This window comes from Sylvia atricapilla, chromosome 14 (genome assembly GCF_009819655.1).
Source record: "Sylvia atricapilla isolate bSylAtr1 chromosome 14, bSylAtr1.pri, whole genome shotgun sequence".
NCBI classification, from domain to species: domain Eukaryota; kingdom Metazoa; phylum Chordata; class Aves; order Passeriformes; family Sylviidae; genus Sylvia; species Sylvia atricapilla.
In genome coordinates, this window is record NC_089153.1 from 7,551,020 (window position 1) to 7,568,924 (window position 17,905).

The 17,905-nt window shown below is 38.6% G+C and overlaps 1 protein-coding gene across 1 annotated transcript in view; it reads left to right on the forward strand.

Moving 5' to 3' along the window:
• ATP10B (ATPase phospholipid transporting 10B (putative)) overlaps window positions 1–17,905 on the forward strand; it is a 46,053-nt gene that overhangs the window by 21,470 nt on the left and 6,678 nt on the right. The window contains exons 6-16 of the mRNA XM_066328966.1: window positions 842–969; window positions 2,112–2,364; window positions 3,325–3,560; window positions 7,241–7,420; window positions 7,976–8,561; window positions 9,072–9,178; window positions 9,831–9,957; window positions 11,455–11,639; window positions 14,917–15,229; window positions 16,399–16,475; window positions 17,025–17,150. Of these exons, the coding sequence (XP_066185063.1) occupies window positions 842–969; window positions 2,112–2,364; window positions 3,325–3,560; window positions 7,241–7,420; window positions 7,976–8,561; window positions 9,072–9,178; window positions 9,831–9,957; window positions 11,455–11,639; window positions 14,917–15,229; window positions 16,399–16,475; window positions 17,025–17,150 (2,318 nt within the window). The remainder of the gene's footprint in view (window positions 1–841; window positions 970–2,111; window positions 2,365–3,324; window positions 3,561–7,240; window positions 7,421–7,975; window positions 8,562–9,071; window positions 9,179–9,830; window positions 9,958–11,454; window positions 11,640–14,916; window positions 15,230–16,398; window positions 16,476–17,024; window positions 17,151–17,905) is intronic.

Sequence of the window (17,905 nt, forward strand, 5' to 3'; positions counted from 1 at the left end):
TTTAGTAGGCAGATGCTGCAAAATAACTGCCTGGTTAACTGGTGCTAATGGAAGTTTTATTTGAGCTGTGAAGTGGACTGATAGAGGGGTTTGGCATCTGGACAAATAACGCAATGAGGGAAACCAAGTTGTTTGCCTTATCTCAGTGGGGAGCTTCTGGTGCTGTAAATTTAGTAAACTCCTTGACAAAAGTTTATTTCAATAAGGACAGTATGGAAAGTGGTAAAACTATTGTGATGGGATGTTGTCAAGCTCTGGAACAGAGGCTTTGTTGTAGCAGTGCAATGATATCTACTGGCATTTAAAACATGGAGGGAGAAGGAGTTTGAGATATGATTTAATTGAAGGAATGTAAAGATGAGCTGCCCAGACTGAATTTAGGAGATTTGTCAACTCTTAACAAAGATAGATTGAAATCCAGAATGGTCAGGGAGAATAAGAAATACTTTAGTTTGCCTATATACAAAGGTTCTAAGGTTTATTTCTGTGAGAGGAAAGAGAGTCTTCAGCACTGAGGATTTTTATGGATGGGTGATAGAGCCTTCCAGCAGGGAAATGCAGAATGAGGAAAGATCTGTGCAGAGCTAAGAGCCATGGGAAACACCTGATGAAGCAGAGGTGAATGAAAATATCCCTGAATACTTATTTCTCACTAGCATATCAATACTGTGCATGTGCTACAGATCTCTGCAGGTGCTTTGCATTCTCCTAAAGATTTTCAGCATTATTTTGGAAATGCTCTCTCTGTTTTATTAGCAGAGCAGCTCGTGTCTGCACATTTCAGAAGCTTTGTCACTCATTTCACTGCTCAGCTGATTTCAGTCTTGTATCTCATTCCCAGGGCATGGCATTTGGACAGGAAACTTTTCAGAGCATCCACCTTATGATGTCCCAGATAGCAATGGCACTTTTGTGTCTCCAGTTCTTGCTGGTTTCTACATGTTCCTGACAATGATAATCCTGTTGCAGGTAAAAGACAAAAACATCTCTGTTACCTCCAAGGAAGAAGCTACTCAAAACTGAGTATAATCACTAATGAGCAATTAATATCAACTAATAGCTGTGCAGTGCCCTCTTAATCCTATTTGAAAATACTGCTAGGAGTGTTTCAAATCATCCAAGTGTGAAATAATTCTTCTTTTATCTTTTTTTTTTTTTATTTCTAACTGCAGATTTTTTTTCTTGCTATTGACACCCCACAAGGATATAGATAGGAATCACACAGATAATATCTTTAATTCAGAATATCTAGCAGATGCAATAAAGAAGATATTTACATCCAAAAGTCAGCTTTTTTTTTTTTTTTTTTTTCTGCCTATATCCAGAATTCCAAAATAAGAAGGCCACTTAACATCTTAGAAAAACTGTGAAACAAAAATTGCCAATTTGCCAGTGGGGAATAATAACTAGGTATGTTCATTTGGTCTAGGAAAGAAGCTAAATTAGAAGTAGGATATTTGTATACCTGAGTGTAATTAAGCCTAATTGGGAAAGAATATTTTATTGAGTGAGGAAAAAGTTTCATTTACTTTTCCAATTTCTTGATGCCAGAGCTGAGATTTAAATGGACACAATTTCTTTAATATGGAAAAAATCTGAATACAACTTTCAGAGCTGCTCAGAGATTCCTTGGGGGATTATTCTTCATTACTGAAACAGAGTATTTGTGCATCTTGGGAGTTCATTATTATTTCAGGGCAAGGAAGCTTGTTGCTTGCAAAGTAATGGTTTGTGAAACTTTTTGCACTAAGAGTTAGTCTGTGCTAGTCCATGCTTTCAGAGTTTCAGAAGGGTAAGAGCAAGCATGATCCTATGTCCAGAAAATGTGCTTTGTAAGGGCATCCTCTGAAAGACCCACTTCTGAATTTATTACACTAGGAGTTTAGTCTTAAGTTGGCCACTTATCCCTGCTTCTCCATTGCTTTTGTTCCCCGGATTTCTTTTCACCCTGAATTATTCATCAGTTCTACAATATGTCTCTATTGAAAGAATCTTCTCTACAGGAAGATCCATTTCTTTGGAAATCATTAGTATATCTGTGCCAGGACATTGCCAGTAAAAAGCAGTGAAATTTATCTCACCCCTCACTAAGAATTTCAATTCTCTTTCAGATTTTAATCCCCGTATCTCTTTATGTGTCAATTGAGTTGGTCAAACTGGGCCAAGTCTTCTTAATTCACAATGACATTGACCTGTATGATGAAGAAGCAGATTTGCCCATCCAGTGCCGTGCCCTCACTATTACTGAAGACCTTGGACAAATCCAGTATATCTTCTCAGACAAAACTGGGACACTCACAGAAAACAAAATGGTGTTCCGACGCTGTACTGTTGATGGAATTGAGTTTTCCCATCAGGAAAATGGTGAGAAACACTTTTTTATACTTGCTTTTTTTTTGGTCTGAGCAATTAAATGTTATTGACTTAAATAGGAATACCCTAAAAATACTGAGACCTCTGAATGAATGTAGAGTTTTGTGGAATAGTCACTATTTTGTGAGGGACTGCTGTTACAGAGAGTCACAAAAGTGAGGGCATTTTAAATTATCCAGAAGTCAGATGGGAAAACTTTTCCAGATCCCTCTGCAGGCACATCCAGGATTTACCCTGAATTCAAAGAGCACACAAAAAGAACATTTTCTCTTTCATTTCTGAATGAACACCAGACAACCTTTTATAAGCTCACAAACTGATATTAGTTAATATTTAAACTCAGTGGGTCCAAAAGGAATTATTGCTGTGAATATGTAAAGGTACACTTCTGAGTGATATGAAAAATACAGATATCCTTTTCCTGGAGTGGATCCGGGCTGCAGTCTGGATCTGAAGGACCTTGGCACTTGCTGCTCTGAATGGATGGTGTTGACTCAGCCCCTTCTTCATCATCACTTTTGTGGTCTATGTAGCAGAAAGGATCCTGTTAAGCTGGCAAGCAGCTGACAAAAAGATGTTTGTATTCTGTGACTGAAAATTAGCAAATTTGCTAATTACCATATTTTGCTCTCCTGTTCCAACTGCAAAAAGCAGCTGAAGAGACAAAACATTAAGAGAAGCCCATAAAAGTGACTGATGACTTTGAAAACTCATTTTTATTTTCTTGCAAAAATGACTGTGGCAATTGCCAGAAACTGCTGTGGACAGTGAAATTTCTCTGGTGATGGCTTTTGAAATGTTTTGGCTTCGGTTTAGTTTGTTTCAGGTTTTTTTAACTGATCAAGGAATTCCTCCCAAACAATAATAATAAAAAAAAAAAAAAAAAAAAAAAAAAAAAAAAAAAAAAAAGTAACAAAATCAAAGGCGAGGTTTTTCATTTTTGTTTTACAGACAGGCGACTAAAAATACAGAAAGAGCTGGATTTAGACAACGAGGACTTTGCAAAACTTCAGCATTTCACTCTTCCTCCCATGAACCTTGAGAGCCCAGGCACCCACAAGCAGCACACGGCGAGGCCCCTGCGCAGGAGCCAGAGCGCCCGGGCGCGTGTCCAGGGCCACACGAGGAGCAGGTCAGTCGGCCGACGTGACAGCAACCAGTCCCAAGTGGCATTCAGCAGCCCCATCGTGAGTACCAGCACCCTGACATAACACCTCCTAAGCTGCCCCTTCCGATGCACTTTGTGATGGAAAGCCAATAGGTAGAGAGAGAAATCCCAAGCCTTGTTGGAGTTAAAGAGAGGTGTGGACCTGATATTTTCTGAGCCTGTGAATTGCTGAGCTCTCCCCAAGGGAAACTTTTTAACAGTTTTCTTTTTCCCAAAACAACCTTGTGTAAAAAATGTTCCTTCCCCATAACAGCAGGAGTTGTTTGCTATTTCTGTCATTGAGCCAATGGCAGAGGTGTCAGCCCTATGGACCAATAACTGTCTTAGCAGCACAGTGTGTTATAAAAGGGCTGAGTGAACTGTAAATAAACCTTCTGATTTCTGCTGCCTCCTGACTGGAGTCAGGCACCTTTATTTCATGTCCTATTGCGACAGAGGGGGAAGGGGGAGACAAAGAACCAGAGTCTTCAATTGGAGCATGCAGGCTGCAGTCAGGGGGGAGCAGAAACTGTGGCAATTTGGGTCTGAAACTTCCCAAATTCACACACAGCCCAATTAAAGTCAGACTTCTCTACTCTTCTTGAAAGTTATTTAACAGATGTTTCAGATAAGGCTTTTGTGAACACTAAAAGAACATAATACACTTTCAAATTTAGAATTTGAATTAAAATTAAAGGCCTGGAAACTCATCCAAATCTTGATTAAAAAAAAAAAAAAGTCTAATAAATGCAGAATACTCAGAACTTTATTTGCTGCAGTTGTTATGAGATCCTTACTTACCTCAAGTAAGTGGTAAGTACCACTCAGAACTCCTACTATTCTTAGAATACAGGAGTTCTGTAAGAAGAATTTTCCAGCCCAAACCTCATGAGTTGTTGAGAACATCTCCATGGATTCTCAAGAACCCATGAGTAATGACTTCTGAGAATTTCTTATAGGTCATGACTACTGAAGGATGATAAAGAAATTTCTTGCCTTCATATTTTCCAATTACATTTTTTACTACCAGGCCTTTTCTTTTTCTTCTATAAATAAATATTTTTCAATTGACTGTAAAGCAATATTTATTTGAGGAACTAGTATCAAATGCCTCTTTTGTAGAAGAAGATGAAGCTGCTTTTATGGAAATAGCCAGCCTTAGCTGTGCACAGGTGTCACTCTATCTGGATAAATTGTTTTAACACCTTATGACAATTGTGCAGGTGTAAAAATAGAGACATTTAGATATTGCACAGAGCCTGCCCTGTATGACCTTTAAATGAGACATAGTAGTACCTTTCTTTGCCACCTGAGCCAATTCCCTATTAATAAAACGGGGATAATAAATTTTTCAGTGTCTCTATGCTTGGTTCCTGCCCTTTGGAACTTACATCTCTTCATCTGATGCATTTTTACTTTGGTACAAATCTGCAGCATCCTGAGTACTCCTGGTACACACAGTGTGTTTGTAGACCTGTGTGTATGTCAGCAGACAGGGCTTTGTAAGAAAAATTCATCTTTCTACAATGGAACACAATAGAAAATTAACATTTACTCTCTCTACCTTTAGGTGTTCTTATGAATTAATAGAGTGACAGTACATTTCCTTCTAGATTTAATAGTTCCAATAAGTAGTGCCTCGCTATTAGAAACATTTAATGAAGATTTTCATTGTCCCATAGGTATCAGGTTTTCATGCCATCAAGTAGATGAAATGCAATCAAATTAATAAGAGAACCTTAAAACTGAATGGCACTAGCCATTTTATATCAACATTTTCACTAACAAGATTGTTAACACTGAAAAGGTGGCAAATTTAAGTGATTATTATCATTAGTGCTGTTTTATTCAGTTTTCTTTTTTTGCTGGGTTAGGGTTTTTAATATATATTCAGGCTGAAAACTCAGGTTAGCACAGTTTTTCACTTAATGTGAAAAAGAAGATGAGAAAAATTGTTCTGATAAATATTGATTTTTTTTTATTGTTTTGTTTTTAAAAAACTGTCTCTGAGGCCACAATTAGCCTGACAATTTTCAATTTTTCCAGAGGAAACTTTTGAGTTCAGAAAGTTGCTGCTGAAGTGAAATAACTAATAGTGCATTGTCCTTTTTGACAAGAACTTGCACAGACATTGAGGATATAGATGAAAAAGGAATTGAGGGAGATGATGACAGATAGGAGAGGCTGAGATACACATATAATAATTTGGTGTTTGTGATGTCCATTCTAATTGTGGCAATGCATGAAGAAATTGGATGAAAAACTGTGCAAGGTGTTGGTGAGATTCTAATCTTTCATGTTTCAAATTTAATAGAATTCCCAACATAACTGTTTGACATAACTGTTTGGACAGGTGTATCTGCACAAATGTGCTGTTCATTGGAATTGTCCTGTTAAGCTGTTTGGGATTGTTCTATGTACAAAGCATAGCATTGGTATAGTCCCATAAACCACAGAACCACTGCAGTCCAATATTGTGAAATGGTTTCTCAAAATCAGCAGCTTTAATTTTTCAGCCTCTGATTCTTTTTAGGAGACCTGAGAAGATAACTAAAAATCAGCTTATCCTTAGTATGTTTTTGTTTGTTAGAGAAAGGACTGCATCAATACTGCAAACATGTCCCTGTATGTGAAGTAAAAAAGCATTAAAATACTGATCCCGAAAAAACAGAATTTTCTGCAGCAGGGAAAGTGCAAAGCCTTGTTCCAGCTTTGGATTGCAGTTGAGCTGAAAAATGAGCAGTAGATTCATTTGCAATTATTAGGATTATTTCAGAACTGCTTGTCACTTTAGCAAGCAGGAGATGAAATGTAACATTCGGCTCAGAACAGCCAAAAAGGTGCTTGGGTGATTTCTGTTGGATGTTTACAGAACTTGGGAAAGCTGTGCCAGATTGAATGAGGTGGGGGTAATAGCTGAGATGAACTAGAAAGCAGCTAAATAACTTTGGCTGTTCCTTAAAGAAGGCATGCAGAACTGTTGGCTCATGTGAAGATGTCTTTTAAATTTGGACTTCCTTGTTAAATATGGCCCTGAGTTTAATCCAAACCAGATTCTGCTAACATGAAATTTCTATTAAAAGTAATACCCCCATAGTTCTACATTAAATTAAATTGTAGGGAAGTAACATTGTTAAGTAGTTTGGCTTGCAAATTTAGGTTTCTTTAGAGAGAGAGTGGCAGTAAAATTACAGAAATATTTCAGGAACATGTAAATACGTATTTGTTTATTTGTTTATTTATTTATTGCAAAAAACTGAAGAAGAAAAGTTTGAGACCACTTCCCTTTCTGGATGCAAAATGAAACTGCTCTGGAAACAAAAAGTGATACTGGAGTAATTAAATCATAAGCACAAAATGTTCTCTGTGGAAATAACTATCAGCTCCCACACTGAACTGGGAGACCCCAAGTATACATTTTTCTAGAATGACCTTTAATTCAGGAGTCAGCAGTTTCAAAGTTTAGGGATACAATATAAATTTTGCTGATTTTTAGTAGATCTTAAAAGAAATAAAACTCAGAGATCATCTTCCTTTTGAAGATGTATTGCCTTCTAATTATCTAGTTCTGCAGCTTTTTGAAAGATACCTTTTTTCCGTAGATGTTAAGTACAAAAGGCATTTTCTAGGTCTAAATTCAAGAAGTCTATGAAGTTGCCAGTTATTCCTTGAGGACAAGGGTAAATGAAAATAATCCTCACTAAGTAATTTCTCTTCCAGGAAAAGTATGTGACTCCTGACAGCAGGCTGCTGAGGCGAGTGAGAGAAGCTGCCCTCCAGACTGAAAGTTTTTCTCCTTTTATACATATGAAGACTTCCACATCCTTTACTGACTTTTTTCTTGCTCTCGCCATTTGCAATACAGTTCTGGTCTCCACTGCTACTGAGCCAAGACAAAGGGTAATCTAACTTTAAATGCATGAGGAAAATGGTTCATGTTTCCATTTAACAACATAGTGTTCAGTGAAAACTGAAGTGATTAAAAATTGTTTGAGAGCTTTCCTCTAGTTCCTTTACCTTTTCTGTAATAACCACTGCCTTCTCTGCCTGTGTGTCCCTTCCTAGCTTGTCTTCTTATGTTTGATGAATAGCTAAGGCTACCACAGGGTCTGCAGTTATTCTTTTAGGTTTTGTATTAAATATGCTGGAAGAAGGTTGTTGAATCCACTGGGTTTTCTCTGATCTGCCAGGCCATTGACAGAACTACTGGGGCTTAATTACATCTTTGCTTCAGAGGTAGAGATACAAATCACCATCAAATTTGGATGCCATCTCACAAGTGACATCTCTATTGAATGCTTCCACCACAATTAAATGGCAGGAGAGGTGAAAGGGGGAAGTTGCAGTTGTTATTATTATTGTCATTTAGATGCAGAAAAGTCGAGGGAGGTTTTGAGAAGGCTCTTGAAGTTCACATTCATTTATGTTTAACCTTGGTTTTTCTCATATTTATAGGTCACAATCCCACCACCGATAAAACCTTCAGGAATCACCCTGGAGAAAATTCATCAGATATTTCAAAGGCTAAAGTTAGCAAGCCTTAGCCAATCTTTTTCATCATCTCAGTCTAGTTCACAGCTTGGTGCCAGCTTCAGCGCAAAGAACACGGAGGAGCCTCTTGCTGTGCTGGAGGGTTGTGACAATGAGAACAACTGCTCTGCCAGCAGCAAAGGCCAGGAACTCCAGGACCAGGGCAGCACAAATATTGGTACTGCCTCCTTGGATGAAGTTTTTAGGTCTGCAACTAACAGTTCTCTGCCAACAGACTTTTGTTACGAGGCTGAGAGCCCGGATGAGGCAGCCCTTGTCTATGCTGCCCAGGCCTACAGCTTCATCCTTGTGTCCCGGACACCCGAGCAGGTCACTGTGCAGCTGCCACAGGGCACACTCCTGACCTTTGACATCCTCTGCACGCTGGGATTTGACTCAGTCAGGAAAAGGATGTCTGTAGTGGTGAGACACCCTCTAACCAAGGAGATTGTTGTCTACACAAAAGGTGCTGACTCTGTGATAATGGACCTGCTGGACGACTCCACCAAAGGTAATTAGCCAGGGAGATATTTCTGCTGGGTCTCCTAACAAAAAAGTTTGCAGTATTTCTGCAGGAAATATTATATCTGGGTATTAGAAGTATAAAAAGGAGTAAGCTTTCTCTAGTATTGTCCTTGTGGATCAGAATGAGGTAATTTTTTAACCTCAGAAGTGCTTAGAATATGGAATGGAATCATTAAAATCTACTGATAATACTAACCCATGTGGATTGTGTACTCTGCAATAATACTGTCATAAGGGCCTGGCCATTGTTTTCCAGGTTGCCAGCAAGAGTGCTATAATATTAGCAAACAAAAAAACAAGAAATGTTATCTTAAAGGAAACAAGAACTTTTAGCAATGTTTCAGCTTCTGCACAACCAACACTTTTGAGCTTTTAAAAAAATTGGTATTATAATGGAATCCCCTTTTCTCTAATGCCCACTCTTTTTTAATCTTAGGCCATTAGATAGAAAATTATCTGTGCTTAAAACATGGAATCTTTTCCTTGTGTTTCACAGGTGACATTAGCACAGAGAGGAGACTGAAAAGAATAAAAGAAAGAACACAGAAGCATTTGGACTACTATGCCCATGATGGACTGCGAACTCTGTGCATAGCCAAGAAGGTGGGAGAGCACCAGGTTCTGTACATGTCAATAGAATTACTAGAAAAAGATAGTGGTTCTAATTCTGCTCCAGACAGCCAGCTAGATACAGCCCATCTTTTTGTCCCTCTATTTGCCTTGTATGGAGTACTTTTTTCCTCTTTTTCCTCAATGTGACCAAATGATGAATTTTTCATCAGTCTCCAAATATTTATTTTTGTTTCTTGTATAGTAACTCTAGCTGACCTACTCTACAGTGCTCCCAAGCAAGAAACAAAGAGTCTGCAGAGCAGCCAACCTTCTTCTCTTTTGCTTGGCATTCAGCTTTCAAAAATATTACTCTCAGCCTGAGTCAGTCTATTCTAGTGTTTTACTTTCATACAGAAGTTGTCAATATGCAACAAATAGTCAGTCTCTGGTGAAATGTAGATCCACCCTCAGAAAATGTGTGCTCTCAGCTAAGCAAGAGTTGTGTGAGCAAGAGTTTCTCTACGTCATATTTTTGTACAAACTGCTTGTTCTTGCAGTTTTCTCCTGGAAAAGTCAGCATTATTTTAAAGATGACACAGTACTTTACCAGTTTGGATAGGAGTAAAGTCTCTATGATCCAGAATGTTGGCATTTCTCTCTTATTTAAATTTCAAATACCCACTGTTTAAATTGTGTTACGCAGGTCTTGAATGAAGATGACTTTCAAAAATGGGCCAATTTTCGTCGGGAGGCAGAAGCTGCGATTGACAACAGAGAGGAGCTGTTAATAGAGACAGCACAGCATCTGGAGACCAAACTCACCCTGCTGGGTAGCTAAAAATAAGAATTGTCATTGTGTGAACTATCACTTGCTCTCCTGTGATAGTCTTGGCAGTGAGACAGACAACAGCTTATACTAATTTATATCTAAAAGACTTCCTCTGTGGTTTGGAAATCTCCAGGCTAGGGACATAAAATCCAATGATAGTGTCTATACAAGTTCTCCTGCATTTTGGGCAGCAGTATCTTTGAAAAAGTGTACTGAAACTATTGTGTGCCCCAAGCAAAGAACATGCACGTCAGCTCTTACTGTGGCTCAGCTGCCATAGCAGATAATGAAGTTCCCGCAATTCAATTGTGTGTCCATATCCTTAGATAAAATACCATAAATTAACTTCAGTTTTGAGCAAAAATTCCAAGGGAACTTTAGTAATTGATCTGTATTATAAAATCCAGTAACTTAAACATGTAGGCGTTTTGCTACTCAGTTCCTGCTGTTGTTGCATTGTTGTGCTTGCTTTGTGCACTTTGTACAAAGACATTTAGCATTAAAACTTATGTTGATTGACAAGTCTGCATCATTCATTACTGTCATATCTAACAACAGCATTCTGTTAAATTATGGAGCACTTCAGTGCTTTCTGTTCTATTTTGTTTGCAAACATTTTGTTCTTCACAACTTTGATTTTTGGAGTTGTCTCAGTCTCATTTTTCTCTGACTACAATTTGTGCCCAATTTTACTTCGTTAAATTTCTGCAATTGCAAGCAATAACTTGCATTATGGCTTCTCATAATCTCTGCAGTGATTTAAAAAATTAGAGTAATAATGGTAAATGCCATAAGCAGACGACATAAGAGGTAATGTAGAGCTTGTCAGAATCTATTACCTTTGCCAATTACTAAGCCTCTATGTGCTTTCACACTTTAATTTACAAAAAGTGTTCCCTTAGCCTAAATCAATATCTATCTTTAATGTGCCACAGTTACAGCATCTCCAAACTGACCTCTAGTGGAAGGGATAAGAGCATTGTAACATTCAGATGGTGTTTCCCAACATCATCATCAGGATGAGTGTTGGCATCTGCTTCTAAGTTTGTGCATGTTCAAAAAGAAAATGTACTGTACTGTTTCTTCTGCCTTTGATGGCTGAAGCATCTGACTTGACAATAGGGACAGCATTCATTTAAACAGTCAAAGTTCATCTTTTCTGGTTGCTTTGATGGGACTTAATGCAGTATTTTTAAGATGCATATGGTGTGATTCCTCCACCAGCACATTGTCACTTTGGATTATTAGGAAGAAATGAAATGCATTGTTCTTGCAATGAACAAAATGAAGAGGCAGAACTTGATTGTTGACACATTCAGACCTTAATCCAAATGCAGATCATGTGCTCGTGTGTTTATTTGTTGGACAAAACCTTGTTTCAATTCTCAATAAGTTCAGGAGTGTGATTGGAAAGCAAAGAGCTTTTTTTAAACAAGAAAACAGCAACTTGATTTCCAAGAAAAAGAAAACTATTTCCTTTCTTTTCCTGTTTGCCCAGGAGCAACAGGGATTGAAGATCGTCTGCAAGATGGAGTACCCGACACCATTGTGTCTCTCCGAGAAGCTGGGATAAAAATTTGGGTATTGACAGGGGACAAACAGGAGACAGCAGTTAACATTGCATACTCCTGTAAACTTCTGAACCAAAGGGACACTGTCTTCACCATTAACACTGAAAATAAGGTGAGTAAAGAAAGACAAAATACACAGAATTTGCTATCTTACCCTTTCTTTGTGTCTTACAGTTTGGCATTCCTTTGCTTTAGACCTCACTCAACAAACAGTCAAAAAAACCCAAACAGCATTAGGCTAGAAACTCTGTCGACAACATATTATAGAATTAATTTAAATATAAGACATTAATGTAGGGTTTCATTCAATTAGAATACACTGATTTTTCCAAATGAAAATGCTGTTTTCAAAAATTACCTGAATTGATAGGTATTACTTGAATTAGTATCTTTAGGAAGAAATTAATAAGCAATTTAAGTGCCTAATTCCTTAGCAACATGGATATCTGGATTTCCACCTTACAATGGAAATTTCAGTTTAACCCTAAGTGAGATCTGTTAGAATACATTTGAAAAGTGTTGTATGAGTCAGCCAAGAAAAAGTATGAAGATGTGGATTTAAGTAAATTCAGAACTTTCTAACTGCATGTTCCCTAAAAGGATTAGCCTTACTCAGAAATTTATTGGCAAAAAATTTAAGCCAGTATATCTTTGTTTAAGCTGCAGCCAGTTAAAAACATAGTCACTTTCTTGACATTCCATGGTGGCAAACACAGTTGCTGCTGATGTGTTCAAAAATTCCCTCAATTTTCATGGGCAGCAAGAAGGGCAGGCTGTAGGCAAAGGGAACACAGTCCAAAATAAGGATAAGCACTTCAAGGGCAGGTCTGCCAGTTCCTGTGAGTCACTAAACCACAGTGAGCAATCTGTGTGCAATCTATGGACATTCCTGACAACATCCAAACAGAAGAGAGAAAATAGAGTCCTAACTTCCAAAGAGGGTAAATGCCATTATGCATGGTGAAAGTAAAAGGCTTCAGACAAGCCAACTTGGCTTTTGCTGGATGTGGAGCAACATAAACCAGGTACCAGGAGGATCATGCCTTGATGTCAGGAAGTGGATTGGCCATCACTATGCACAGCCTCACACCTCACCCCTTCAGGCATCTGGGTGGGGACAGGCTGCCCAGTGGATGCATTATGGGGACACCATGTCCAGGCACTGTGGTTAAACCAGACCCACTTCCTAAGGAAGGTCAGCCCTGACCATTTATAAACACAAAAAGGTCCAAAATGCCATTCTGATGCCCGATTTTCTTGCTGGTGACCTCTTACTTCCCACTGGGACATGGAAGCCCCTGAGGTGCCTTCAGAGCAGCTGCTGCCTTTTCCCTGCTCCTTTTTTTGCAGCATCACTCATGGCCCTCACTCAGCCACAACAAGAGGCATAGTGAGTTCAGCTCTTCCAAGGGCTGCCACGAGGCTGTGGAGGGCAGGCAGGGCTTCCTTGTGTCACCAGAAAAGTCACCCATCTGGGTTGCCTCAGCTTTTCTCCCCAGAGAACCAGGGTTACCAATACAAGCTTGCTTTTCTCAGTAAATTATAAATTAATAAATAATCCTCAATAATTGTGTAAGTAAATATTATTAAAATACTGGCTGTTTTCCTTATGGTAGGCAACTGCATGGAGCAGTGAGATGGCCTACTTTCTAACTGATTTTGTCTGCAGCTAGTAGCTCTCCAAACGAGAAAAACATCCTATGCAAATATCTGTCTCTTTTAATGTAATGGAAATAGAGAAACACGGGAAGATGATGTCGAATCTGGCAAGGAAAACATTCCCACGTGAAATTTCATTTGAAATGCATCTCTGCTTTAACAGGAAGCAGAATGAATACATTTAGGATGGAAATGATAAGGTGTTTTCTGCCAGGGCAAACATGCTACAGGCAGGACCACCCTGGCTCCAGGAAATGCTGGCCTGGGTGCTGACCCACAGCAGTCTCTGTGGCCCTGGTCCAGGCTCAGAGACAACTCTGCATGCACATGGGGACTTGTGGGAATCCCCACAGTCATCCAGGGGCACTGGAGATTCTCCACAGTAAGATTTCGTTCCCTCACTTTCAAAATTAAACCAAAGACAAACTTCTTTGAAAGAGGCTCCCAATAGCAGCAGTGAGGAACACAAGTAATGTATACAAAGCCTTTAAAGTGTTAATTTTGCCAAAGTTAGGTCTTGAAGTGGCGTCACTGTGAAGGGGCTCTCCTTACCCCTGAGCCCAGCAGATTATTCAAACACCAAAAATTAAATATCTTCCAAGAAGATGCAATGTAATTAGGTAGCTTAGTGGATTTGTTTCAAAAGGCAAGTTAAGGCAAACCAGGAATTTCCACTACTGTTTTTGGTTTGTTCACAGAAAGATATTTCTTCAATATTTTTAGGGGTTTCAAGTGTACAGGCTAGGTGCAGGATTTATTAGATGTCAGAGGTACATTTGATTCCAGAACCTCCCACTTAAGTGTAATTTAAATCTTGCAAACATCCTACACATGTACCTTATGCTACATAAAGTGAAAATAACATTATAGAACTGAATCATCACTCAATAAAGCTGACAGAAAAGGCAGAAAAAGAAGTGATTAGCTCCTCAGATATTCAGGGCAATGCCACAGAAGGAGGACTTTGAGTACTAAGAGGGAGCAAAATAACTTTTGATATCATTTTGGATTTTCTCTGATAGTGTTGTGCCAATTTAGGAGATCTAAATTAAGGATGGGAGAGGTAATAGTTTTCCCTTAAATCTGTTTCTATCTATTACCAAGTCAGTTCTGGTTGCTGGCATCTAAAGGGGGACTTGATCCAACATGAAGCAGATTTCCTAAGACAGGCCTTTGTGTTTGAGGCACAGTGCTGGAAAATATGAAGTTTTATTTCTGTTCCTAATTGTCACACACTCCTGATATGTGACTTAGAAAATGTTGAACACTGAAAAGTTACTGGCTGATTTTGAAAATCTGGACCTTTTGTTTCTCTTACCACAGTTTATTTTTCATGGAAGCAAGTGCTGCAATGTCTCACATCATTCATATCAGAACACGATTTTTCAGTCTCTTTAAAAGAATTTTCTTTTTAATTCCTGAACTCTTAGCATAAATGCACATATGTCTTCCTGATGTAAAGGTTATTATATTTTCTTTTAAAATGATTCCTTACCTCAGTTAACTGGCTGATAAAATGTGCAGTGTTTTCACTGAGGGATTGGATGGTGTCATATTGAAATAATCTCCAATCAGATGAATCAGTGCATTTCTCAGTAAATTTCCCCTAATGTTTATCTGATAGTCTTAAAGCCACTGGCGTGATTATACAAACACACATTTGGCAAGGTGCTGTGCTGCAGAGGGAGATGGAGATAACTATTTCTAGAACCACGTCTGTTTTCTCACAGGAAACCTGCGAATCTCTCTTGAATTTAACCCTGGAAGAGGTGAAGAAGAACTACGAGCACAACAAGCCGCAGAGGAAACTTTTTGGCATCATCCCAACATCCCCCTCAGTCTCTGAGGCCCCCAGCCCCGAGTTTGGGCTGGTGGTTGATGGGCAGACCCTGAACATCATCTTCCAGGGCGGGCTGGAGGAGAAGCTGCTGGAGCTGGCGCGGTGCTGCCGCTCCGTGCTGTGCTGCCGCGCCACGCCGCTGCACAAGAGCATGGTGGTCAAACTGGTGCGCAGGCAGCTCAAAGTGATGACCCTCTCCATAGGTACCTCCACTCTGCCTCTCACACGAGATGGGAAAGCAGGTTCTCTCTTTAGGAGAAATGTGTGGGATATGTTGTACAGGGCAGGTTTTGTGCCTCAGGTAGACACAGGGAGGAAACAGCGTTGATTAATCTTTCCTGATCAAAAGTCACATAAAAGTCCTTCTTCAGCTTTCTCTAAGCAAATTTTGATGAAGGCACTCCAAATTCAGAATCTCCCAGCAGTCCCTTTCATGCACATCATTACAAACACATGTACATATTAACTTCAAAATTTCCTTATTTTGGGCCTGGAAATCACTCAAGATTAGTCACTATTTTATCTCTACATAAAGCCCTTTTCCTGTCAGATTTTCCCAGCTGATGAAAACAGAATTATCTCTAGATTGGTATTAAGCACAGACTTATTTGCCTTTTACCTCAAATAATGTGAAATGCTTTGATTTTCTTCCACACTTTTGCTAAGTGATGCCACTTTAATCCTTGATTAACTGATTTAGATGACTCCAAACTGAAAATACACACCTCTGTGGACAACACAGAAAAGGAAGGGTCTCTTGTATTTTTGAAATATTACTTTGCCTTAAAGTTCAAACCATAAGATTTCAGCTGTTGATGGAAATTGTAAACCTTAAAAATTGTAAAACTTAAAAATAAGGTTTACAATTTACAGATTGTAAAATGTAACCTAATTTACAATCTCCACATTGCATGTGGATTAAGCATGACTATTCTTTCCCTGGAAAGAACATATTTAACATATTACTTTGAGTTGAAATTAGCAGAATAATTCTTGAAACATTACATTGTTGCATTGTCATCTGCAATCAAATTTGTCATAGATTCAGAGAATTCAGTGAAATAAGGTATCGTAAAACATGTTCTTGAGCCCATGGATTTGACCATGCAGAAACACAAAATGATGGTGATGTAAATAGTGTGGGGGTTGCTGTGTCACCACCCAGCTGGTCCCAATGCTGGATTCTGCTCTGGTGGATCCAGGTCTCCTGAGAAGGAGGGAGACCAAGACCAAGACCAGAGCTTTGATGTCGTGCTTGATGCCATACATCAGTATAGAATATTTGAAATAATCAGCATAGCTGAGATTGTTTCCTTCTGATGGAGGCACCTTTCTTATACTGTTATCATTCCTTCCTGTCTTCCCTCTCTAGGGGATGGTGCAAATGATGTCAGTATGATTCAAGCAGCTGATGTTGGAATTGGAATATCTGGCCAAGACAGCATGCAGGTATCCTCTCAGTTTCTTTCCTCTTTTGTCAAGTAGTCCCTTGAGGCTTAATAACTTTCATAGCAGCCCGACACTCTCAAGTCATCTTAAAAATGTAATTTGGCATCACAAATTAGCACACAGTTTGTAATTATGGGTCCAGCCAAAAAAAAGAAAAAAAAAATTTGAGCCAAAAATTAGCATGTGAGGACAAACCTGTGTTTGCTCATGAGACTGGAAAATTAGCAGATGTCTGCTCAGTGTTAGGTGAACATCTGGTTTCTGAATCTTCTCAGCTGGTGCATTTCTAGGTTTCCAGGTTTTGTGGATTCTCTTCCACTGTCTTCTGCCCTGAATCCTTTCCCACACATCCCTCTTCCTTATTCTCCTTAAATGGAGAGTTCTGCAGAGACAGAAAGTTCCAGCTATGTTCTTGAGGGTTGGTTTGTTGGTTTGTTTCTTCTACAATATTCAGTAGTAGGAAATTATTTCAATGTTGATGTTCAAATTTCATTATACAGCGTGTGAAAAGGATGTGTTATAAATGACCTTCTGTTCCTTTTCCCAAAGGCTGTGATGGCCAGTGACTTTGCAATATCCCAATTTAAGCATCTCAAAAAGCTCCTTCTTGTCCATGGACATTGGTGCTATACTCGCCTGGCAAAGATGGTGATTTACTTTTTCTACAAAAATGTGGTAAGATGAATAAAATTATGAAGTTTTCATCCTAGCAAAAGTTAATTACAGGTCTGGGGGTTGTTTGGTTTCGTTTTTGTAGGTTATACTCTTACTTTTTATGAAGCTACACTTCATGTTTCTTCACTTCAGAAGTGTATAGTACACACATATACATACAGTATTGTATGCCCCTTCCTTCTTAGCAAGGTGCTGCATAGAGCATTGAGGAAAATACAGGCTCTAAATATACTTTGAAATAGCATTATTCTAGAGGGAAAAAGGACTCAAGGCCTAGTAACTTTATATGGTAGCACAAGAAACTTTATTAATAACACCCATGAGCCTCAAAACAAAATTTTGCATAAGGGAGATCAGATTATTAGCACTCAAATGTAGATGAGTGTGCACTAAGAATTGCCTGCCTGTGAAACCTCTGAATTTTATAAGAACCACTTGCAAGTAATGATGCAGTCTTATGTATCATCTTTATTTAAAATTTAATGTGTATGCAAATGAGCTGTGCATTGAAGTATGATATAAAGTGGAAAAAATAAAGTAATTTAGTTTCTACAAGACTGGGCAAACAAGTCCATTTGACATGAAATACACTCTGAGCTTGAAAGGCTTTTTACTTAGAATTCAAGTTTTCTGGGTTTTGTGGAGTTTTTAATAATTTTCAAAAAGGATTACTTCTTATCACTGTTAAAATTTGTAGTGCAAATGAACACTTTCCCTTTTTTAACTGGACATCCTTTTAGAGTTCAAAGGCTATT